This window comes from Budorcas taxicolor, chromosome 7 (assembly GCF_023091745.1).
Source record: "Budorcas taxicolor isolate Tak-1 chromosome 7, Takin1.1, whole genome shotgun sequence".
Lineage (NCBI taxonomy): Eukaryota > Metazoa > Chordata > Mammalia > Artiodactyla > Bovidae > Budorcas > Budorcas taxicolor.
The window spans coordinates 31,284,370-31,310,706 of record NC_068916.1 but is presented as its reverse complement, the minus strand read 5'-3'; the positions used below and the strand labels follow the sequence as shown (position 1 = coordinate 31,310,706).

The 26,337-nt window shown below is 40.7% G+C and overlaps 1 protein-coding gene across 1 annotated transcript in view; it reads left to right on the top strand.

Annotated features, from left to right (window-relative positions):
* Positions 1–4,295, top strand: part of SNCAIP (synuclein alpha interacting protein) — a 163,537-nt gene extending 159,242 nt beyond the window's left edge. Inside the window, exon 12 of the mRNA XM_052643684.1 lies at positions 3,832–4,295. Coding sequence (XP_052499644.1) covers positions 3,832–3,916 — 85 coding nt within the window. The 3' untranslated portion in view covers positions 3,917–4,295. The remainder of the gene's footprint in view (positions 1–3,831) is intronic.
* Positions 4,296–26,337: the final 22,042 nt, after the last annotated feature.

Sequence of the window (26,337 nt, the reverse complement as noted above, 5' to 3'; positions counted from 1 at the left end):
GAAATCTTGATTCCAGCTTGTGCTTCTTCCAGCCCAGCGTTTCTCATGATGTATTCTGCATATAAGTTAAATAAGCAGGGTGACGAAACACAGCCTTGATGTACTCCTTTTCCTATTTGGAACCAGTCTGTTGTTCCATGTCCAGTTCTAACTGTTGCTTCCTGACCTGCATACAGATTTCTCAAGAAGCAGGTCAGGTGGTATGGTATTCCCATCTCTTTCAGAATTTTCCACAGTTGATTGTGATCCACACAGTCAAAGGCTTTGGCATAGTCAATAAAGCAGAAATAGATGTTTTTCTGGAACTCTCTTGGTTTTTCCATGATCCAGCGGATGTTGGCAATTTGATCCGTGGTTCCTCTGCCTTTTCTAAAACCAGCTTGAACATCTGGAAGTTCACAGTTCACATATTGCTGAAATCTGGCTTGGAGAATTTTGAGCATTACTTTTCTCGCATGTGAGATGAGTGCATTGTGCAGTAGTTTGAGCATTCTTTGGCATTGCCTTTCTTTGAGATTGGAATGAAAACGGACCTTTTATTATTATTATGGCTATCTAAATAGTTATAGATAGATACGTGCAATGTACTATTGTTACATTTCTTATCTATGTAACTTTGTTTTCCTTGAAGATAATAATTTTGATTTTTAAGTATATAATTTCTGAACACTCTGCTAGAGACAAAACCCCTTCTTTCAGTGCATTCAGACAAATCAGGTACCTCTCTGTTTCAGTCTGTTCATGGAGACACCATCTTTCCTTTTGCCCCAGTCTAGATTGCTGCTATCTGGCAGCTGCAGTTTCCTATATACATTATCCTGGGAATTGCCTTTGGCTTTTCCACTGTGATTTCCTGAATCTGTCTTTTCCCTTTCTGTCGGTCTATATTCTTTCTTTGGCAAAGACAACTTCCATCCTGTGGAGGTGAAGGGGTAGTAAAAGTTTTGAGGCCTTGCCTGCTGAAAATAGCTTCATTTTGCCCTCATATGGATTAGCACTATTTGGCTGGGTATAGAATTCTAGATAGGAAACTATTTTCCCTTAGAATCTTGAACAGATTATTTCATTTTCTGCTTGCTTCTAATGTGTCTGTCAAGAAGCTCAGTTTCCCCCTAATTTCTAATCCATTGGAAGCTTTTACGATTTTTCTCTTTATCTCTAGTATTTTGATTTCATGATACTTTGCCATGATTCTATTCTCATTTCTGGGGTATGAGCATTCAGCAGGCTTTTTCAATCTCGAAATTATGTGCTTTGGTACTGGGAAGTGTTTTTGTACAATTTCTTTGAACATTTTATCCCCTACTGCTTTTCTGTTCATTTTTCTGAAACTACTGTTAATCTGATGTTCAACACACTAAACTGATCCTTTTCTAACTATTTTTTCTATTTTTCTAAGTATTGTCTAACTATATTTCTCCTATTTTTATCCATACTTTTGCTTTTTCTAAAAATTCTTTCTAGGATATTTACTCTACTTTTAAATTTCTAACTTTTTATTTCTTTGATTATTGTGTTAATATTCAGTAGCGTTTTATTGGTTTTCTCTTTTTTTCACAGCATTAAGTATGCAAGACTTATTTAAATTTTATACTCAAACACAAATACAAATGTATATGTTTATCTCTCCTTCCTTTTTACAGTAAAGAGGGCATCCTTTACACATAGTCTTGCTTCTTGCTTTTCTTCATCTATCGTTTTAGAGGTCTTTATGTATTCATTAAAGAGAGCGTCTTCATTCTTTTACATAGATATGTATTCTTTATTTGTATGAATGTATTATTTTTAATTCTTTCTACATTTCTGTTGAGATTCTGGTCTTGTTGATTTGTAGCAGCTCTTTATGTATTATACATTATAAAAATTAGCCGTTTGTGATACAAATAGCAAACCTTTTCCTCAGTTTTTCTTGTTACAATTTTTTGAAGTTCTTATCACCCCTTATATTGTCTCTATTCAGTTTGACTGCTCTTTCTCTGTTTATCTTGGTCTCTGTCTGTCATGGTAGCAATCTTCTCAAACATCTGGTGATCCCTAACTCATTCATATTTAAGAATAAGACTCTAAAACTGAATAGAAGCTCTGGCTTGTTGACTGGTAGATATTGCATCACACAGACTGGTTAAGTACTAGGCTCTTTGGCTGGGAAACACTGGGACTTTTCTTTTGGCAGCTGATTTCTCAAGATAAGGAAACTCCAGTCTCCTCCTAGGATCTATTAACCTACTTTCCAGGAATCTTTGGGTTAAAGTAACAGGGGATGGGTTGACAATTGTGTTTTATAACTTTCACCTAATCCCATGGTTTTCACCCCTTCAGCTGAATTTAGAGTCTCTCTGGCCCATGCCTTGCAAATTGTAACCTGCAGTCTCTCTTCACAATGGGAAAGGGACAGTCACCTGGCTGCATTAGGTCAGGAAGGTAATCTGGGTATGAACTGGTACTTCCAAAAAGTTTTAAAATAGTCTTCCTATTTTCAGGACTCACACAGCACCCACTGCGACTTTCAGAAATACATAGTGTTTCTAGTTCCTGCATCATGAACATCAGTTTGTTGGGTTCCCTGACTGTAGGCTTAGATTTCTGCTTTTCCTGCCTGCTCTGCAAAATCAATTCCACATGTTCATCCATTTTCCCGTTTCTGAAATGTTATTGGCATTTTGTGTGTGTTATCGTCTCCTCTTCCATTTCCCTTATTCATTTAGGTTGGTGCCTTTTTTATTCATTTGCATGTTCTTTTGTAAGAAAGGGATGATTAATACTATGTATTCAGTCTATTGTGCTTAATTAGAAGTTCCTAGAACATCTTTTAACCAACCAGGTTTTTCTTTCACACTCTTCCCTTTCTTTCCCATGAACATCTCTCTAAAGTTCTGTTCAGATGAACTCTAAATAAAAATAAGAATTACAACTTTCAGACAGTGATGATGATCATTATTAACCAGTCTAAAAATAAACTACATGATCTTTGTAAGCAAGCATGATTTTGAGGGCCATAAAGCCATGCTTGGAGTTCTCCATTCAAATGTGGCCTCATGTGAGCAAGTACCATTCCCAGAAACAGTTTGTTTTTGTCTGGCCTAGCAACAAAAAGGAATTTAGTAGGATGCACAGTTGCTCACACTCAGAAGATAACTCCTGTCTGGGAGATTTTACACCCAGAATGGGACTAATATTTCAGTGAAAATGAATGCTTCTTCGCAGGGGAAATTCACGTAAAAAGCAAAACTGTTCCCAGACTTGAGCTGGTACTTCTTTCCATAGATTTACAAGGTATTGAGTATTGAGGGGAAAACAGCACTATTGTTCCCTAGGCTCTTCTTTTTACTATAGATATACCTACTTGTGCTTTTCCACCATGCTACTACTCAGTAATCACACCCCCAGAGCAAAAGCATTTCCTTTAAACTGTTAATACTCAAGTTTACTGGAGAATAAGAAGTGCCATCAGTGAACCCCATGAATAAAATATAAACATCTCTTGTTTCAATTTAACGAGCAATACTACTCTTCCTACTTTGTTTGACTGATAAAATTCATTTGACTGTAGAATTTTACTTGGATTCCAATCGGCATGATTGAGTAATTACTTCCGGGGCCAAATTTTAAAGTATCCATAAAGTATGTTATTACATGACTATTCCTTGTATTGTTTAAAGAGTGGTTTATATGGAAAAAAAATAAGAATAATTTGCATTCTGGAATGAAGTGTTCTTCAGTGTGGTTTGTGTGAGGATAATTTCCATTTTGGGTGAGCTGTTTAGTGGCATTGTATTGTAACTTGACCGTAGTTTTATCTAATTTTGGCCTTGTGGTTTGTCTTCCACTTAGGCATGATGACATCAGTAGAAAAATGAAGAAATCCTACAGTATAAAGCATGTTGCTGAGCCAGAATCAAAAGAACTCTTCTTATAAATCATTTTTTTATTATCTCTCATTGCTGCCCTTTGGACACCATTGGAAATTTCTGGACTGTCCTCTGTGGAAACAGAATCATGAGAACAATGCCTCACCAGCAGAAGACCAGACGATTAGGATGCCTTAAATTTATAGCACTAGCGTATATGACACATTTTGGGGTGATATTTGTATATATAACTTGTTTTTAAAGAGATGCAGTTTGAAAGCATGATTGGGCAAATGTATGTTTTTTAAGATTGATTCAACCTCCCCACAGGACATCCACCAGCCACTGACACCATTTTGCCTCATCAGTTGCATGGGTGTTTGCTGATGCTGGTTGAACCTCCCTTTCCCCATAATATGGGCAATTTGGGCTCAGCTTCTCCGGGAGACCAGGTCAGTGCTGTTGTTTTCTGTCGAGTGTTTTTTCTGTCATTACTACTTTTTGTATCAAGGAAATAAAACAATGTTAACAACCACCTGCAAGCTTGGGGCACTTACTTTCTAATAAGTCTGTGATGTTCTGATTTCTAAGGAGCTTGAAGCATATTTTGACTGCTGGTATTTTATTTCAGGAACAAACTGCCCAGTTGAGCTACTTTCCCATAGGGGTAAAATAAAACATTCTACTTTTCACTAAAGTACTAAAGGATCAAACGAGTATATAAAGTAAGTCAATTCCTTCTGTCTTTTCAAATCTCAGTGTTGACAAGAGAAAATACTAATGACAGCTAAGGATTTAGCCCCTTCTTGGGTCTCTTTTTTTTCTGCCTCTTAACACATGATGAGGCCTGTCTAATCCCTTTAGGAGACAGTGTGGAGCCTTGAGTTCATAACAGCCCTATTGTTGATGCAGCTCTTTGAATCCATGTAAGAGTAAGTTCCAGATGGTTTTGTCCTATCATGTGAAAATGTATTTCTGTTGCAACTTCAAGAGTTTTATTTTCAAAGTGTTGGCATGGTCTGTAAGAGGCCTGTCAAGTTTTAGTTTGAAAGTAGTATGTATTCTTATCAGTAGGAGGGAGCAGTGTATGCTATTAGCAATTATTAGCAATGTTTCTGCCATCAACTGTGGACCATTCTGTGTCCTGGTGGGCAAAATAGGTCAAGGTACTGAATTAACAGGCAATTTTGGAAAGGTGGGTCATTCAACAAACTTGGGCTTGATGACATGCAATGAAGTTTAGGAGAAGGAGGTAATGGTTAAGTGCCTTTTATGTACCAGCCATGCTTATGTGAAGGTATTACGACTTTCGTTTTATAGATTAGAAAATTGAACTTCGGAAAGTATAAATTCCATGTCCAAGGCACCACCACTAGCAATAGCAGGCTTGGCTTTGGTACAAGTTTGTTCGTTGTCCTCACGTCACTGTCCATCTGTCCTGCTCAGCACTGTCTTCTTAGTGCATGGGTCACTGGGCTAGCACACAGGAAGCTATGGTGCTGTGGTGCTGGCTCTGGTCCTGGACACCCCGTTAGTCTTGGGCAAGGGACACTGCCTTCTTAATAAATCTGGGGAAAGGAGGAGACTGGCATACCCGTCTAGGAGGTAGGTTCCTTCCAGCTCATACAGCAGTGTGTCTGTGAACGTCAGCCAGTCTGCACTGTCCTCATCCGGGTCCTGTGAGTTCCTGTGAGAGCCTGGTGCTGCGTGCGGTTCTACGTTTCCCACATTGTCTTCTCCTCCAATGAGATGCCCTGTTCTGACTGTGGCCCTTGACCTGACATGCCCTGTTTGTTTGCTTCCTCACATTTCACTGCCCTGTCCTAGTGTGTAAGATTCTAACCAAGAATATATGGCAGGCGTACGTGAGAAGTGGATTCCTGTGCTTTCTGTTCAGTGCAGAGGAGGTGATCCTGGAGTCGTATGTGAGCCAACCTTCGGGACTTATCCCTCGAAAGGCATCTCCAAAGGAAGGAGATCCAGAGAGTGCTCTCTCTGCCTGCCCACCCCTGCACTTGCAGAGGCCCCCATTTTGTTCTTAGACTGTGTTTTTTTTGTTTTTTTTTTAACTATTTATTTCATTGTGCCGTGTCTTAGTTGTGGCATGTGGGATCTAGTTCCCTGACTAGGGATCGAACCCTTGCCCCTTGCATTTGGAGCATGGAGTCTCAGCCACTGGACCACCAGGGAAGCCCCAGACTGTGTTTTTAAACTCAAAAGTTGAAGGGGGCTGGACATTCTGCAGAGATTTTATGAGCCAGACACAGAGTTTCCAATTAAACACAGCAAAGGAAATGTGAGGAGTTTGAAAGAAAGAGATGCTACCCTGACCTAGAACATTCTGGCAGTCTGATTGTTTGTTGAAACTATCATTTTAGATACCACAGTACTAACCAGAGAAGAACAAAGAATTTTTTTAAAAAAGGTAAAATAGGCAAGTCGAACGGATTCAGATGAGCCAGACCGTGAGACAATGCATACCATGTTTAACGATGTTTCTAGGACACTAAAAATGCTGGTCTTAAATCACACATGTACAATATCTTTACTGTCCAAGTTCCTTATGACATGGGTGAATTATGTGTGCTTGAAATTAGTAGATATGATGTTTTCCTTACCACAAACTTAGTTTTGTGCAGAATTTTAAAACTGAAGACATAAACTCTTTATATCCTTATAGAAATCAAGACACAATTACATGTTGAAGAAAGAGTGTTTCGTTTTAGTAAGCACAGCTTTGGGGCCCCAGCCCCCACTCCCTCCCTCCCTCCCATTGGACTAGTAAAACGAGTGAAGCTCTATCTGCATACCTAATTACATGCAGCCGAACAGGGAACTCAGCTCCGCTGTAAAAAAAAAAAAACAAAAAAACTATCACAACATCTGTCAGCGTCTTTTAAAGTCTGGCTGCTTTTATGTCACTAAAGGGGCTTGTATTGCCAAAGTTCAACACATCAAATTAAGAATGTTTGTTAGAAAAAGATAACAAGACACCAAACCTTCACCACTATGAATGGATTGAATTCCCATTATTTATTCTCACAAAAATTTGTGACCCCCACCACCCTAATAAGAAAGTTCTAGATGTATATCATGGCATTGGGAGTATGGTGAGACTCTGGAAAGGCTATCTTAAAGAAGTATATTCTTAGAAGTTTGTTTTCTCAAAGTGAATATTCATAAACCACATCCTGGTTGGTACAGGCTGGAGGAAATGAATATAAAGTAGATATTTAAATAATTTCCCTGAAAGACTCACTGATGAAAGATGGGTTAAATGTTATTTCTTCAGTAGCCTCCTATAAGCTTAATGTTAACTTGATAAAGCAAAGTAAGAATAAGGAATTTATTACAACAGGATTAATACAATTTCCCCACATAAAAATGGAGTTTGGGCTCTCCGTTGCCCATAACTCTGATTTGTTGATCTATCTATGTGTTATCTGCTGGTCACACAGTATTCTTTAACAATTGCATAGCTTTATTTAACTTTCCAAGCATTTGATTTGTGTCTCCTAATGAGACCATAAATCTGTTGATCTCAACAGTCTTTGTCATTGATCTCAGTTGAACCACCTCTCATAGATGGTGGTTAGTGAATATCTACTAGCAATTTTTCAATACTGTTCTATTCTCACTCTCCCGCATTCATCATATTCTACCCATTTCTCATCCTCCTCTTCTCTCCAGTTCCTCCCTTGCTGTCTCTCCTTCCCCTTTACTGTCATCTTCTCACCCTTTTCTTCTCTTCTCTACCCTCAATTCTCAAGATCTCTAAGCCCTTTATATATGATCTTCCTTGCAAGAAACCTGGCAAAGAAACTGCAGTAAGTAAATATGTGTTGGACCCATGTTTTCAATGAAAAGTACATCACCTCTCCCTTCACCACAACATATCAGTAGAACACTCATCCTTCTATATGCTGAGTAGTCAACAATCTATGATTGATCCATGCCAAGAATCAACCCCTGTGCTAGGCACTCTCCTTGAATTAAAAGAGACCCAGAAGTCAGTATCAACTGTAGAGGGCCATACAAGGAGACAGAGGTCTACCAAACTGTGTATTTAGAGGGACCTACAGAAAAAAGTATTCTCATTCAATTATCACAGTAGTTCTCAAACTTTACTGCACTTTAGAATCACCTGGGGAAGCTTTTCAAAATCCGATGCCCAAACTGAACCTTGTAACAAATAAATCCAACTTCTTGGATAGAACGAAGTATCAGCATTTATAAAATCTCCCCCTGGACTCCAAAAGTGCAGTCAGGTTTTGAAACCAGTGCCTTACTACCAAAGTGTCACTGGGCACTGTCAGTATCGGCCTCGACTGCAAGCATACTAGAAATGCAAAATCTTCCTTCTGGCATTTACCATGGCCTCCATTTTTAATTTTGTTATGGACGCTTTGTACTATCTATTGAGACAATATTTGAGAAGATAAGTTGACAGAAAAAGACCCTTCCTCAAGGAGAGGGAAAGAATGACATACCCCTATACCTGGGATAGGTATGGAGAAAAGATTATTAGGTCTAGGGAAGTATCGTTGGGGTCCTTGCACTCTTAGGTTTAATATGCCTGTAAACTGAATATCATATTCAATACTATAGTTGCCTATGTAGGAAATTTATAAATCATGTAATTATAGAAAGCAAGGCTTCTGATTGACACAGAAGACAGAACAATAACTTTTCCATAAAGGATAGGGTCTTTGCCCTTTTATGCTTAATCATAATGTGGCTAGCTTTTCAATTGTTATTTCCCCTAATTTCCTAAAATCCTTGTTTATAGAAATCATCAGAAAGCTACCCATCTGGCAGTGGCAATCACCAAGATAAAACGCACTGAAGCAAAGACTCAAACCCAGTCCCCAACCACCCCTGCAGGGCCCCTCTATAACATGCCAGCAAGATGCATGTGTTTTATGAGCTCACTACACAGTACAGTGCTATATCGTGTGCCAGATACGTTCCTTTGTTTACACAACACGCACTGACACCTATCACATGTACAACTCTGTCCCTAACAGTGGAACTACAACCATAAATCTAGTAATAGATGCATAGTTGCTTTTGATGTAATGTGCAAAATGTGAGTTAAATTTGAAAAGCATAACAATCTGTTGTGTTGTCATCTTACTTGTATTTTATAAATATATATATTTTTGTTCTTTCTGTGGAATGAGTTCCTGGAGTCCTTTGGCCAGTCAGGAACAAGGAATGAAGAAGTTAAACTATTTTTTTGTGGCAAGGCTATTCCCGTCTCAGTATCCTTTCTCCCTTTTTCCTAATTAAGAGACGTCAAATGTTCTCCAGTAAAATTACTTTCCCTGATGCCTGTGAAATTAGGAATGACCATGTGACTCTTCTAGCCAATGAAATATCAGTAGAAATCAAGCGTGCATGCGTGGGGGCATAGTTGTGTCCGACCCTTTGCTACCCAGTGGCCTGTAGCCCACCAGGCTCCTCTGTCCGTGGGATTTCCCGGGCAGGAATACTGGAGTGGGTTGCCATTCCCTCCTTCAGGGGACCTTCCCCACCCAATGGAGACCACATCTCTTGTGTCTGCTGTGTTGGCATATGGATTCTTCACCACTGGCACCTCCTGAGAAGTTCCAAAATGGTGAAGAGGAGCTTTAGAGAATTTTGTGAAGGAAGACATTTGTCTGGCACTTGTCTTTGCCCCAGCACTTTTCCCTGTGTGGTAGAGCAACGCCTCATAGCCCTGAGAACAAAGTCACGTGCCAAGGATGAAAGAGAAGGGACGCAGCCACCATGTAAGCCCTGGACTGTCCTGCATATTACCTAGGTGAGCAGAATAAGTTCTTTTCATTGGCTAAATCACTGGTGCCTGGCTTCTGGTAGTACTAGCCAAAAAGGAAACCTAGCTGATGTACTCATCGTGCGAAATAAGGAGTATACATCCAGTTCGTTGGGATAAAGGAACATTTCACAGATTGTATTCTTTCTGCCACTAGGTCTAGATGTTTGGCTGTGCTTCGGGATTAAAGTAGGTTTTGCTAGTTTGGTGAACTGTGTAGACAAAATCTCATAACACGTTGTAATGCACCGCCTTCAGAAACAGAGGATTTATTTCCCAGCTGCTGGCAGTGTTCCTGGGCCAGAGACCTCAGGTGTGAGCCCTCTCTGGAGATTGCCCTCAGCTGAAGAGAGGCACGTTGCCCACGGACGTGCCCCTTTCCGGGGCACCTGTATCTAAGGGCTGTTCAGTGTTGGGATAGATAAACTCAACCCCTCACCCAACTTGAAACAACTCCAAAAGCCATTCTAGCTCCAGAGCTCCCCATGGGCTTGGCCCAGCTTCTTCCCCTGCCTTATTCTGTACCCCCAACTCCCCTCCCCTGTTAATCCCAAGAACCATTTATAATAGACTTCCTGCCCACTAATCTCCAGGTCAAAGCCCACTTACCAGGGAACCTGGACTATGACAGGATATTATTAGCCTGCTCAAACTTTGAAGAATCTCAGAGTACAAAGGAAACATGTTTAAATACATTATGTATTTAAATTGATTGGTAAACCAGAGGATTTTAGAACACTTTTCACATCCTCCAGAGCAATTTCTCTTAATATGAGTTTGGGAGTTACTGGAATCAATTCTAAATCATTGTGTGTGCATAGAATTTAGACTATTATGACAAAGTTGTTTAGTCGCCAAGTCATGTCCGACTCTTTTGTGACCCCATGGGCTGGTGTCTGCTAGGCCCCTCTGTCCATGCAATTTCCCAGGCAAGAATACTGGAATGGGTTGCCATTTCCATCTCCAGGATATCTTCCCAGACCAGGGATCGAACCAGCACCTCCTGCATTGGCATGTAGATTCTTTACCACCAGGGAAGCCTGTGTTATGACCCAATGTCAAATCAGAATGATTGTGCCATGGTAGAACTATTTAGCCAAATTTCAAAGAAGTGCAACCAAAGTTATACTCTAGTTGAATACAACTTTGTTTACCAATCATATCAAGTTGATACTTAATGTAGTAGCCTGTGGTCATTATTATGTCAAGTACATTTCTTAGGGTCCTTCTATAGGCCATGGCCCCAGATGTGATCCATCAACTTTATTTCACTGCTGATGGCTGAACTACATCTTAAGCCCCCAAAGGAATGTCATCTCTGAACTATGGCGTTTCTCAAAAACCAATATAAGAAATCACCATAAAGAAAAAAGTTTCTATGTATTTTTTTTTATAGAATTCTTATTGAAACCATCATATGTTTAAAAAGCCAATGGCTCTGTTAGGGGCCATAAAATAAATTCTTCTTAGAGTTAGTGTTAGGAAAAAATCTGCTTCTATAGAAAAACTGGCATGTGTCTTTTTATTAGCTAATAAGAACCTTATATAACTTGTGTTTTCCTTTTTGTCTTGCCTGCCAGGAAAAGGTCAAAAGTAAAGTTTGCATTCCATCTCAGTAGCAGTCCTTAGCTTAGTTTTTTCTAGTAGACTCTTGCCTAGATGTCCACTTAGGATTGGTTACTGGACCCGCCACAGATACCAAAGCCCACAGATGCTAACGTCCCATAGTTGGCTCTCTCTGTTCTTGGGTTCTGCATTCTCAGTTCATTCGACTGTGGCTGGTAACACAGGACACGACCTGCAGTTGGTGAAACCCGTGGCTGTGGAGGGCCAGCTGTATGTAGTTTTTCTCACCTCTACCTTCATTCTTTGGTCTTACGTCTTTATCCTTTTTTAATAGTTGCGCCATATCACTACTATAAGCCCACCCTAAATCTTCTGAAAATAAATAGGCTGAAATAAATGTGCCTATTGTTCTTTCCACAACTTACCTACCCCCGGTCTCCCCAATCCTGTCCATTCATTTTCTCTAACTGTGGTTGAAACTTACACCAACTGTGTGCAAGGCAATGCTGATTCAAAGAATAAGAGAAACTGTCACCTCGACTTGCTCATTGTTGATCTAGGACAAGAGAGACCACACACACACACACAAACACATGTATGTAAAGTGCAAGACGAAACAATGTGTACACACGTATGTAAAGTGCAAGATGAAACAATGTGTGTGTGTTGGGGGTTGGGGGGAGATGGTGCTCCATGACCACTGTCGTTGAAAGCAGGGACAATTCACTCTTGGTTTGGCCAGGCTTGTGCCCTGTGAGTTCCCGTTCAGTAGAAGCAGACAGATATCCTCAGGTACAGTGATTGGCTACCCAGTCCCCATGCTGTGTATCAAGTGTCAAAATGTGAATCACATATTTGAACACAGCAGCGCATGTCCACAGCCAAATGGTCTTACTGGTAGTTTATCCGACTAGAATCTTGGCAAATGTTTAGTCAGCCCTTAACTTGGTCAAGCAATGCATGTTTTCTAACACGGAGACAGGTAGGCAGAGCTTCGGAAATGGAGCTCTACTTTCTTCACCTGCCTGGGACCTGAATCCTAGCTGCTCAGAGCCTTCATTGCAGGCACTCCTGGGTCAACACCATGGATGCCTCCTGGTGGTGGCCATGCAGTTAGCCCTGCCGGGCTCCATGCAAGATGCCCTGCTGTGCAGAGCTCCTTCAGCTCTACTGTGGCCCCACTTCCCTTTGCTTGCTTAGCTGGAGACTGAGCACAGCAGAGGCATCAGAGCATCTCTTTCTGCCAGGGAGCTCCTCCCAGGGCAGGCTGTGTCCCAGGACTCCCATCACCTGGCCAGATCTCTCTCCAGAATGTTCTGCAGTCTGAGGCTCTCCTCGTCTCTCTCCCTACATAGGTGTCAGCCCTGTGTGCCAATCTGAAGGCTCTCCCTGCCTGCTCCTGCTCCTCCCTCCTTGGTCCTTCCCAGGCCTGCCCCTCAATGACTCCTTGCCCATCTAATCCCATTTTGATGGCTGGCTGTCAGATGACCTTAACTGGCATACTCCTTGACCTTCATTCCTAGAGCCACATCTTTTTACTCTTTCACCCTCTTCAAGGTTCAGCCTCCTCTTGGTGTAAGCATTCAGCTTGGGTTTTCCTTTCTAACTTTCTTTACTCCCCCTGCCTAGGGAGGGTGGGACAGTGGGGGCAGGATGGTGCCTAGAATCCTGTGGGTGGAAGTGGGGAGGGGCATGGGTCTTCCCTTGGCAAAGATGAACTTGGTGCTGGTATGTTTCAATGTGTCTCCTGTAACTTGTCCTGAAAGAGTCTATTCCCTTCTCTGCCTTGAGGTATATCACAAAAATTCATGTTCTGTTCCCTTAAGCTGGTGGGACAGGGAGAGGCAACATGTGACTGAGTGCAACTGTCCCTGTAACACAGGTAAAACATGTCACCTGCGTTCAAAGAAAAAAATTATCACAAAGGTGGAGAAGAGCTTTCATCCTATGTTAAGCTCCATCCTCTTTTTTTGCATCTCTTATCTCTTATGCAAAAGTTTTGCTGCTCACAGGTGAATAAGCCACTCTTCCCTTCTCTCACCCCAGTTTTTGCCTTCACATTTTCCATATTTGAATTAATTTAACACAAAGAGCATGTCAACGGATTACTGAACTTATCTCTTGTTATGTGTAGCCTTGATTTCCCTTAAATTTGTCTCTGTTGAGAGAGATGTGCTTATAAAGCTATTTTAAATTTTCCTAAGTTTGTTACAGCAGATACAGGGAATAAATTATAAGTTAGATTGAAAGTTACTCATCATTATGTTATTGATGGTGGTTGCCTCTTGGTGGTGGGGCGGTGGGCAGTCACCTTTTCATGCAGGATTTATTGTCACAGCCCATCTCTAAAACCTGTGAAGACTTCAAGGAGAAAGGAACCATTCTACTGTAGCCTGTCTAAATGGATTCCTGACGTCATGGCTGCAAACCCTCCCTGTTTATCTGGATCTGCAGACACATCTGCAAGACAAATCCCATGATTTCACATGCCGAGCAATTGCTGGGTTGTAATGATGTCTCCAGGAGGAAGCAATTCATCCTTAAGCTTCAGAGTGATCAGAAGGAATGGAAAGTGCTCCCTTCTTCCTGTATGTACAAGAGCAGCATTCCACGTGAATTCTTGGCTGTTGGTTCTTCTTGGACATAAACTCTGACAACAAAGCAAAATCACACCTCTGATTTTAGAACCATTTTACCAAAATTTATCTTGGCATGGTGGACACTTAAAATTCTTACTTTATTTGCACCTCCTTCAGCCTCCTCCTAGACATTTTAAATGGCTGGGCATCCTCTCGTGCGCCCCTTTTGTTTTCCAGACACACCACAAACCATAAGGAGCACATGGACTGCAGTCTACCCAGTGCTCAGTCACAGGGTTTCTTGATTGGCCACCTAATTAAGTAAATCTCCTCGCCTGGAGGAAACTAAGTTAAAATAACATTGAGGTCCATCCCTAAGCCCACAAGAGAGAAGAAAATTTAAAACCAGGGCTGAAAATTTCCTCTGTTGTGCAATGAGTACTGCAGAATGGCTGTCAGATGGAGTTTCAAGAACATATTAACTTTTTCCTAAACAGGCGTTCAGACCCCACAGTCTCCTAAATGTTGCAGGTTTGGCTGACTTTAGTTCCTGAAGGATTACCCTGCTGGATACCATCCGCCAAGAGTGACTCTACCCACTCTGTCTGTTATTGTGTGTGTGTGTGAGTCGCTTCAGTCACGTCCAACTCCTTGAGACCCTATGGACTGTAGCCTGCCAGGTTCCTCTGTCCATGGGATTCTTCTGGCAAGGATACTGGAGTGGGTTGCCATTTCCTTCTCTAGGAGATCCTCCAAATCTAGGGATCAACCCTGTGTCTTTTATGTTTGCTGCGTTGACAGGTGGGTTCTTTACCACTAGTGCCACCTGGGAAGCGCCCTGCCTGCTATTAGATCTTCTTCTTGTAGGTTAGAGAGTCCGTCCTTCTGCTTTTCAGTAATAAACACATCAAAAAGCAGAGTGCAATCAGAGAAAGACAAATATCATATATTAATGTCTATTTGTGGACTCTGAAAAAAACTGGTATAGATGATCTTATTTACAAAGCAGAAATAGAGACAGATGTAGAGAACAAACCTACGGATATCAGGTGGGTAATGAGAGGAGATGGGATGAACTGGGAGATTGGGATTGACAAATATACACTATTGACACTATCAATAAAAATTAATAACTAATGAGAACCTACTGTGTAGCACAGGGAACTCTGCTTATTGCTCTGTGATGATCTGAATGGGAAGGAAATCGAAAAAAAGAGGGGATAGATATATATATAGGCTTCCCTGGTGGCCCAGACTGTAAAGAATTCACCTGCAGTGCAGGAGACCTGGATTTGATCCCTGGGTTAGGAAGATCCCCTGGAGAAGGGAATGGCAACCCACTCCAGTATTCTTGCCTAGAGAATCCCATGGACAGAGGAGCCTGGTGCGTTATAGTCCATGGGGTCACAGAGAGTCAGACGTGACTGAGAGACTAACACATATGTATATCTATAACTGATTCACTTTGCTGCACAGTAGAAACAAACACAACATTATAGAGCAACTATATTCCAATAAATTCAAAAAAAAGTATGGTATGCTGGGCAGAGAACTGAGAGACCCTTTGCCTCCCAGTGCTTGCTAGAAGTAGCACAAGGTTACCATTCCAAACAGAAGAAAATGTGTATTTCTTTAATAAACCTCCAGAGAATAAGATGCCACAATCCCTGTCAATAACTACTTTTAGGTTGAGGCAACCGTTAATGCCAGGCCTTTCTTCCTGCAGGCCTACTCATTTCTGTGGGCCTGCCTTCCCAGAGATGGCCCTTTTAGAACTAAGCCTGTTGACCGTGACAAGGATCTGATCCAGTGCAAATATAAAAAGAGGGCAAAGAGTCAGCTTCTGAAGCAGATAATAGTAAAAGAGGGATTAGATACTACTTCAAGTGCTAAGTGTAAGAACTGGCACTTCATTTTTTAACCGTAAAACTATATATCCCCTCATAAACTCATGTTTTATTGGTATGTATGTGGTTTAATATGAGAACCACTTTAAAGGTAATAAATTGCTCATGTTTCCCTTAACCTATGGAATAGATACTCATGAATAAATACCTATAAAGGGCAGACTTCTTGGGGTCATCCATCATCTTGTTGATGTATTTGTAATAATTTGATATTTAAGGCATAACACCAACACAGCTAATCCTTAATGAAAGATTAATACCCAATAGCTAGCACTATCAGACCACTGGTGACAGACCAGAATAAATTTACTGCAGTACATCTAAAATCTAGTTTAGGTACACCTCTCTTCCCCACAACCTCTAAGATAATCTGTTATTACATTGGGAGTGCCTGGTTTATTTCCATGTTAGTGTGTGATATTTAATATGGCTTGTTAACATGGCTTACCATATTTTCTGGGCATGAGTATTTATGAGAAAAACTTCAGATTTATACAAGGTTTTGGACATGTGTCTCATATAAACTGGAATAAGAACATTGTTGCTAAAACCTGGGGCTTGCTTTGAAGCCTCATCATACTGGTTTCTTGTGAAACCATTAAGCAAAATGCCCTGAAGGGTAGGAAAAATTGCATTGAGCAATAAAACGTCAACAAACTGTAGAATCTGAACATCAAGCACTTTCATCCAAACATGCCCTTCTCTCCTTTCACTTGGCAGGGGTTTGGTTTTTAAAAAGTAATAAACTCTAGCACTCCAGTTGACCTGGGATGTGTGTAAGAAATTAAACCCTAGAGCCAGAAGCACTATGACCTTTAATGTGGACTCCCTACCTCAGAAAAATCATAGAATAAAAAATATAAACAGAAAAGGAGAACAGAAATTTATGTCTCAATTGTCTTGGTTTGGGTTTTTTTTTAAAAAGAGCACACAATGAAACTATTGGCCAGAAGGAACAGTCTTAAATCTGTTTAAACAGGTGTCCAGCACTTACCATCTCATGAACAGCAAACTAACACAATCACAGCACAATTTTAAAAGGATATGAACAAGGAAAACCTATTCCTAAGCCTATATAACTTTTATAAACCTGGAGCAGACATAGTTTGATCTTGGAACCAGGTTGCAGTCAAGAAATATATTCCCACAGCCAAAAGTAATTTCAAAATAACTCGAACCCTTATGTTTCTTAAAAACCATAAAGCATATCCAAATTCAAAGACCATAACAACAGTTATTAAAACCGTCTTTCGTCTTCCACCCCACCCTCCTCACACTTGCTGCCAGTGCAGAGCATTTCAATGCACAATTCCTCATAACTTCTCTCAATACACCATTTTCCTTTTCTCTGCTTTTCCCCTCTTCTCCGCATCACTTTATGATATAGATTGACCTGACCTCTCTAATAGAAGAAAAGAATCAGGAAATTGATCTGGTCAGTTGATAATTCTCTTTGGCTGAGTGAAGTATGGAAATTGGGAACATCCCACATTAATCATTTGATCCCAGTATAATTGCATCATGAATGAACGATATGTTTGCAGAGTTCTATAGAAACTAGAAAAACCTAGAAAAACTTGTTTATTAAATCATAGAGAAGAAGATCTCTGTTCTGAATCTCAGAAAAGTGAAGTTTCCTTTTGGAAGTACTGATAAAAATCTGATAGGTTACCAGATGGATGTCTAGAATTTCTTGGAGAAGGAAGTAGGAGATAAAGTATTAGTCACGGACGCTAGGAAATTTCAATGCCTGTGTGCAGAGACCACGTGACAATGCTTTGGGGTGGTAAATCAGCACATGCCTATACATGGCCACCATGCAAAATCTATAGGCTTAGGCCCAAGAAAAAGTCATTATTAAAACAGAAAAGTGCCTTGAAAGAGGATACCTAATAGTTTCACTATTTTACCTTTACCTAATAGAAAATTATGCAAAGAAAAAAAAAAAAACTAGTTGCACAAAGATTATTATATGAAAATAGTTATCAAAACAATTTGCAACTGAAAAATCGGATACAACCAAGTTATCCAATAATAGAATCATGGTTTAAATAAATGTTGTATGATGCATCCATAGTATGGAAAACTATGCACATTAAAACAAAATAATGCTGCAGAACTTATTTAATGGAAAGATGTTCTTGATAATTATTGTTGCAAAGCAGGTAACATACAAATAAATAATTCTATTTTCTTATGTTTATATTTGAGGCTTCTAGGTAATGCTAGTGGTAAAGAATTTGATTGCCCATTCAGGAGACATAAGAGACCTGGGTTCGATCCCTGGGTTGGGAAGAACCCTTCAAGGCAGGCATGGCAACCCACTCTAGTTTTCTTGCCTGGAGAATCCCGTGGACAGAGGAGTTTGGTGGGCTATAGTCCATAGGGTCGCAAAGAGTTGGACACAACTTAAGCAACTTGGCATGCAGGCACATGTTTATATTTATATTACTGAAAAGGAAACAACCCCCCAAAAGGCAAAATATTTGAACCAGTATTTCACAAAAGAAGATACATACATAGCTGACACTTGAGAAAAATCCTCAACACCATTAGTCATCGGGGAAATCCAAATTACAAGAAGACACCACATAATCACTGGAAAGGCTAAAATTACATAGAATGACAATACCAAGTGTTCTCAAGGTTCTGCTGGTGGGAATGCAAAATGGTACAGAAAATGGACAATTTCTTACAACGTTAAGCATGTACCAACAGCATGAGCCAGCAGTTCTGTTGTTGGGTATTTACTCAAGAGAAATGAAAACTTGTATCCACAAAAAGATTGGAAAAAAGCATAGAAAATATTTATGGAAACTTTATTCATAATAGCACAAAACTGGAAAAGTCCCATGTGTCCATCCACATTCATTCAATGGAATACTACTCAGAAAGGAAAAAACTACTCATAGATGTAACAAACATAGTGTAATCTCAGAAACATTATCCTGAGCAAAAAGAGCCTGACACAAAAGACTATATACTGTGTGATTTCTTTATATAAATTTCAAAACCAGACAAAACTAAATTGATGCAAAAACGAATCGGCATTCTGGGGAGTGTGGATCCAGTCAGTAAGAGGACTGACTGCATAGAAAATGCAGGTAGGAAATTTTTCATGTGTTGGAAATGCTCTGTGGCTTGATTAGGATGTTATACAGATGAATATATTTTTTCAAAATTCACCAAACTGTTTAATAAAATTTATGCATTTCACTGTATGTAAATGATACTTCAGTGCATTCAGTAAGCTGATTTTTAAAAATCATTTGCTAAAGACTGCCCCACCACTATGCAAGACCCTGTGTGTACTGTAAGCCCCTGCTGCAAACTCGTGCAGAACCTTTCCCGAGGGATCATAGTCCCTGTGAGTCTAAGAATCAACACACACGTTCCCCAGCCCTTGTCCGCTCCCAAGCTACATCTGGCTGTACATCACAGTCACCTGGGGTGCTCATTAGAAATGCAGATTTGGGGGCCTTTTCCTTAGAAATTCTGATGTTAGATCTACTTTTTTTTTTTTTTTAAATTTTAAAATCTTCAATTCTTACATGTGTTCCCAAACATGAACCCCCCTCCCACCTCCCTCCCCATAACATCTCTGTTGCTTGGGGCTGGTGCATGGGGATGTTAGATCTACTTTAAATCCAAGGCAAAGCCACAGTGCTTTGTCCTGTGTTCACTGCTCACACCCCAGCTGCACTGGATTTTGAGTCACTGCTCCAAGGCTCTGTTGTTGCTTAGCTGCTCAGTCGTGTCTGACTCTTTTGGCGACCCCATGGACTGTAGCCCCACCCCACCCCCGCCCCAGGCTCCTCTGTTCATGGGATTTCCCAGGCAAGAATACTGAAGTGGGTTGCCATTTCCTGCTCTGTACTGAAATTCAGTTCCTCCTCATGTCCAGGGCTGCCACTGGGCACTGGTCTCACTTTTTAAAGAACTGCCTTTTTTCAAATGTAGGAATCTTGAGAGACAAATGATGTCACTTTTATCATCCCAGGGCTCTGAGACACATTAAACTCCAGTCTTTTCGTAGGCCCTCTCCCCTCAGTCCTTTCCAAACTCACCAGGAAAGGTTACATAGATGCAAAAATCCGTCCTACTCATCATCACCCCTTGTCCCTGGGACCCAGGACGAGGGAGGATATTCCGTAATGGCAAAGTGAGAATGAGGATCTCTACTCTGGCAGCATGTCAACGTGACTTCTAGGATTGTTATTAAAGTATCCTGTGAAATCACAGAGTACATTTGTTCTGTAGTCTGTTCTATGAAACCATAAAAATTGCAATGGTTACGAGAGCCTTTTCTCTGAAAACCATTATTTGCTCATTTGGTCTGATTAGAAAAACATCAAAGATTGTACCTTCAAGCCCATGAATATCAGGATATACGTGAGCATGTATATGCTACTCTTAGTGTGTAGATGGCCGTTATTGGTCACTTAGGATCTATACCAAGGCAAGCCTTTATTTGCTGTCTCCTAGCCTGAAGAGTAATTTAAACAGGGGAATGGTGTGTGTGTGTGTGTGTGTGTAAGATGCATATATGTAAGATGGCATTCCTAATTCCATGAATTTCCGGTCCTAGAAAACCAGGAAGACATTAGATCATTTTTTCAAACTTCAGGTTTTCTTTAGGTCCTATTGACCATTTAATATAAAAGTTTTTAATCAACTGGGCTACCAGGAGAACCAGGGAATTGGAATTCTATCTGGTTGAAAAAGAAAGATAAATCTTTGTCCAAAGCAATTGAGCAGTCAGAAAAGGGGAAGCTTTAGAAGGCAAATGGCAGCAGGAGGAAATTCAATAGCTAGAGTACAATAAATGGGGTGAAGAGTGGACTCAGAAAGGAAGAGGTGGATTGGAATGCAGATCTCTAGTCTGACCTTCTCTACAACTCTGCCTGCAGCCCTGGTGACAGTTGTCAACTCTTAAACTTCTCTCCACGTTGGCCGGCAGGGGCCCTTTGGAAAGTACAGAGCACACCTACCATCATTTAGCCCAGTTTCCCTCTGAAAACACTCTGATTCTTTTTTATGTCTTCCTGACTCCAGTGGAAAAGAAAAAAAGAGACACAAGCTTATTACTTCCCTAAACATTCTCTCTTGTCAATATGATATTGATGGAATTCCCCTAGTCTAGGATCTCATACATCCTATTTCATTAAATTGATGACAATTCTAAGATCTTAAAGACTTGTAAAAGTTTAGAACTAGAGAAGACATTGGAAATTATCTAGTTCCAGCTCTTAATTTGAGGCATTTAGTGATTTATGCAAGAATAGATAATGTTAAGCCCCTGCTATAAGCCAGGAATCAAAAAGAGTCAGAAACTTGCCCTGAAATACCACATCTTTTTGTCTACCTACTCTAAGCTGGTGGCCATTTTTTCTCATTGTGGGGTTGTGCTCTTTAGGTAACTACATGCTGCTGCTGCTGCTGCTAAATTGCTTCAGTTGTGTCCAACCCTGTGTGACCCCACAGATGGCAGCCCATCCAGGCTCCTCTGTCCCTGGGATTCTCCAGGCAAGAATACTGGAGTGGGTTGCCATTTCCTCCTCCAATGCATGCTAAGTCACTTAAGTCATGTCCGACTCTGTGTGACCGTATGGACAACAGCCCACCGGGCTCCTCTGTCCATGGGATTCTCTAGGCAAGAATACTGGAGTGGGTTGCCATTTCCTTCTCCAGGTAACTACCTACTATATCCTTTATATTAACCCCTTAAACTGTAGTGAAATTTACCTCTTTGGGGCCCTAGAGATACAATACTAGAAACACAGTAGTAGGTAAAACAGAAAACTCCTGCTTAGTTGAGCTTATGTTCCAGAGAAGAAAATAATACATACTGTAACATCAGATGGGCTTCCCAGGTGGTACAAGGTAAAGGATCTGCCTACCGATGCAGGAGACACAAGAGTCCAGTCCCTGGGTCGGGAAGATCCCCCAGAGTAGGATCCATTCCTGTATTCTTGCCTGGAAAATTCCATGGACAGAGGAGCCTGATGGGTACAGTCCAGGGTGTTGCAGAGTCAGACACAACCAGGCATGCACACATACACGTCACATCAGATAAGTGATGGTCGCTCAGTTGTGTCCGATTCTTGGCAATCCTGGGGGCTGTAGCCTGCCAGGCTCCTCTGACAATGGAATTCTCGAGGCAAGATCCTGGGGTGAGTTGCCATTTCTTTCTCCAGGGAACATCAGATAGTGATATCAAAGAAGAAAAGTTAAGATGCTAGAGAATGAGTCTGAGGCTGGTGACTTGCCTAGACAGAGTGGTTAAGAAAGGCTTCTGAGGTGGTGGTAGCTGAATTAGACACCTAAATGAAGTAAGACAATGAACTAGGTAGAAACTTGGGAACAGTGTTCCAGATGACAACAACAACAACAACCAAAAACACCCTCTGACTTGGAAATGAGCTTGGCATTTTTAAGGAACATAAAGTAAAGCCCTGTGACTAATATTGAGTGGAGGAGGCAGAGTGATAGGAGGAGAGGCCAGAGATAAACAAGGAAAAAATCATGCAGAGTTATAGCGCCTTGAAGGAAATGTAGAAACAATTTAAGTGATTTTCCAAAGACAGAGGTATAATTTTTCCTGTCCACCCCCACCCCATACTCCACAGAAGGTTTTAAAGGTAACTTAGAGTCCCCCTACATTTCTAAAATTGAAGACTGTCTTTATGACATCGTACTTTCCCAGTATCAAACATTATAAAGTAGACCACCAGAGTAAAAGCAGATTGCAAACAGGATTAGTCATCTTCAAAATGAATAGGATGCCTAATACAATTTGAAGAGAAAAGTACGCAATGAGAGACATAATTGTAATTTTTAAAACCATGGAATATGTGATAGGGTTGCAATGGAATTACCTATCACTGGGAGACCAGTTACTTGGGAGCAGTTCCTAAGTAGTGAGCCCTCTGGAATAGCCAGAGAGGAGCCCAGAGTAACTGGCCCTGGCACCTCCAAAGGCTGTGCCCAGTTGCTCAGCCAACAGGGCTGAAAACACTGAAAACAAAACATAACACCTGTTAACTCGGGTTGCCGTCCAGATCACAGATCATGATGGCAACATATAAATAGGTCCTGCTTTTCACAAATACACAACTTCTCAAGTAGACTGTAAATACTACTCTTCTCAGAGGGCTATCTGCCCATCACAACTGCACCAGAGAGCTGTTTACTAAGAATAAGGGATTGTTTTATCATCTGAAGTTTAGATAACTGGCTTCCCAAGAAATCAGTCCAAAAGGGAAAAATTCCAAGGCAACTGCAAATAAGTAAAAAGAAAATAAGTAATTTTACCTACTTCACATATGAGCAAGTCTTAATTTTGAGCACTAAAAAAAAAAAAAATTGCACTTGTATTAATAAAAAATCGATAATTCCCCACCCCTCTGAGTAAAGGTCAAACAAATACACAAAGACTATATCATTATCCAGTCATGAAAAGGAATGAAACTGGGTCATTTGTAGAGACATGGATGGACCTAGAGTTTGTTATACAGAGTGAAGTAAGTCAGAAAGAGAAAAACAAATATTGTATGTTAATGCATGAGTGTGGAATCTAGAAAAGCGAAATAGACGAAACTATTCACAGGACAAGAATAGAGACACAGATATAGAGAAAGAGGAAGGGGGGACAAATTGGGAGATTAGGGTTGATATGTATATACACCACCGTGTGTAAGAAAGAGGAGCTCAGCTCAGCCAGCGCTCTGTGGTGACCTAGAGGGGTGGGTTGGGCCGGGGGAATGGGAGGGAGGGTCACAAGGGAGGGGATATGTGTATACAGACAGCTGATTCACTTTGTTGTACAGCAGAAACTAACACAGCAGTGAAAAGCAACTATACCCCAATTTAAAAAAAAAAGAATATATCATTTGAAGTAATTCCAAATCATTGACCTCACACAGAGCCTCGCATTGATGGGTCCAGGCTTGCTATCATCTCATTTTCTAGGAACATCCTCCTCCTTCTTGCCCTAAATGGAAATAAAGACTGGATCCCAATAGATTCTGAAAACATATGAATATTCAGGCAAGAAGCAACTGTGCCAGCCAATAGGTAGATGAACTATTTGGCAATGTTTTTCTTCATATGAGAACTGGAATGTTTGAGAGATTCAGATATGAATCTGAGAGTCCAAAAGAGGTAAACTTAGGAACCATATAAGGAGCTACTACTTCCGCAGCAGGTAGCGACTTAAAGCACTTACAGCCCTTCACTGAGAGAAACTGCTGGCTTCCATCTTAGGGCGGGTAAGCAAGGGCATGTCTCAGCTCTTTGGTTGCCTTTGGGGAAGATAACTGTGCCCCTTTCCTAGATGTTTTTTGGTGTTTTCATCAGACATGGAATACTCACTACATGGGCAAATCTTAAGCCTGTGACCTAAAAATACACATTTTAAGACACTAAGAGGCAATGGGCTTTATTGCCCTTCATTAGCTTGATATTTCGAGGAGCTCAGAAGAGAACTGTAGCAACTCAGAAGAATTCATGTTTAGTAGACTATTTCCTAATGAGTGTTTATCTCTTAGAAATACTTGTTATTGGCTAAACTGAGACCTCTGTTTCTACTCACTACTTGGCGTTTCATATGTCTCTCCATGTTTCCCTTAAGGAGCTTTCTCTGAATAACCCATGTCCTGGAATCTTCTCTAAATTCCCAAAGAATTATCTGTAGCTCTCATTTGTCATTTAATGTATGCTATTTTATAGGGTCCTTTCTTCTGCCTCCCTCCTTCCTTTTCTCCCCGCTTCTTCCCTCTGCTTCCTCCTCTTCTAAAATCTATTACTGTAACCACTTACTCTACGTGAGCATTGTTCTAATCTCTTTTCAGTCAATTTTCTAGTTTAATCTTATCAATAGCTCTATTATTTATTCTCTCCCAATTAGTTTCTCTACTTCTTGGGTACCCAGATTGTCTTATATTCCTCTTTGGGTCCTAGGAATGTCACACTCATATTCTTCCAAAGAAATAAAACTTTAACCAAAATCTGTGTGCAACTGAAGAGTACACTTATGTTTGACTTGTGACTCACTCCCATGTAATAAACAATTAATTTTGCCATTCTTGTTTACTTCTGTGTATGTCCTAAGCCTGCACGTATCATTATGCATGGCTGGTCCTAGAGCAAGTAGAAAGGTGTTTATAGAGAGGGAAAGGGCAGGTGGGGAGAGTAAAGAGGGAGGAGAATGGCTCACATGTTACCTCATAATTTTCATAAACCACAAATATTGTCTCCTCTTTCTATGCCTCCTTCCACTTCCCTTTTCTTAGAAATTGGTCAATAGAAGAATGTTCGTTTCTTGAAGGATGCTATTCAATGTCATTGTATTAAAATCTTCATAATTTCAAAATGAGAGAGAAAGTGAAGAGAATAGAGGTAGATGGAGGGAAAGAGGGAACATTCCTTAAACCCTGATCAGCAAGGCTAAAAGGCCATTTTCTTAACATTATAACTTATTCCAAGAAATAGTTCCCTCTTCACAATCCATTTTAAAACTCTACTACTAAATCACTTTGCATCTGTCCTGAGCCCTGAATCCCAAAGGCTGCGGATTCAAACCTTGGCTTCAGGAACTATCAGTGACGTACGTGCCTATGCTGAGAAGCCAAGGAGGCAGTTCAAACCCCAGAGCCGGCTGTATCAAGACTGAAGTCTCTTATGCCCATAGGGCTGCTGATCCCATTCTACAGGAATGCTGAAAGCAGCGGCTTTCCCAGAGAGAGACTCCAAACTATACTCTTAGGTGATACAAGCCAAGCCAAGCTTCTTTACGTGGCCAGAGAGAGAGCCAAGGAAGTTCCTGTCAGTTCCACAGTTCTTTTTAAACTCTTTGGTCACCAGTAATCTGGAATTACAACCCAAAAATTTAGGAAAATTCATAGAGGACTCAAATGGTAATAATAGCTGCCTGTTGAAGATATGCCACATGACAGGAATTAATCAACCATATAATTTTCCAATTATTTTACCAGCCATAGAAAATATTTTATGGACAAGGATACTGGAATTCAGAGATCCTAAGAAACTTAATAAGTGGCAGAACCAGGATTAGAATGCAGGTCCACCTGAGTGTTTCTCAAAAAGGGACAATGTTGTCCCCTACAGAATATTTACTAATATTAAATTATTAATGACCCCAGATAGTGCCTGGGCATTTTGGGTTGCTGTAACTAGAGGGAGAGCAGTGGTCATCGAGTGGGTGGAGGTCAGGGACACTGCTAAACCTCCTGCCATGTACAGGACCACCCCCACCGCATAGAATCTCCCAGCCCAAAATGTCAGTATTGCTGAGGCTGATAATCTGCCCCACCCACCCCCCACGCCCCCACTTATCTGACTCTAAACCTGACTTCAAGCTTTGAAAAGCATCCAGCATCTATATATACAGGGAAACACAGATGAGACTGCAAAGGTGTAGCTTGGGGCTGAAGAGGATGAATGGGAATGGAGCTTATTGAGATGCAGATCTCCATTCATTTGTAACGAACAGATGGGAGTGAATAGGCCACAGAATTCAAGTCAAAAAACTCTGGCATCATTCACAGGAACTGTTAGGATTTCCCTGGTGGCCCAGTTGTTACGACTCCATGCTTCCA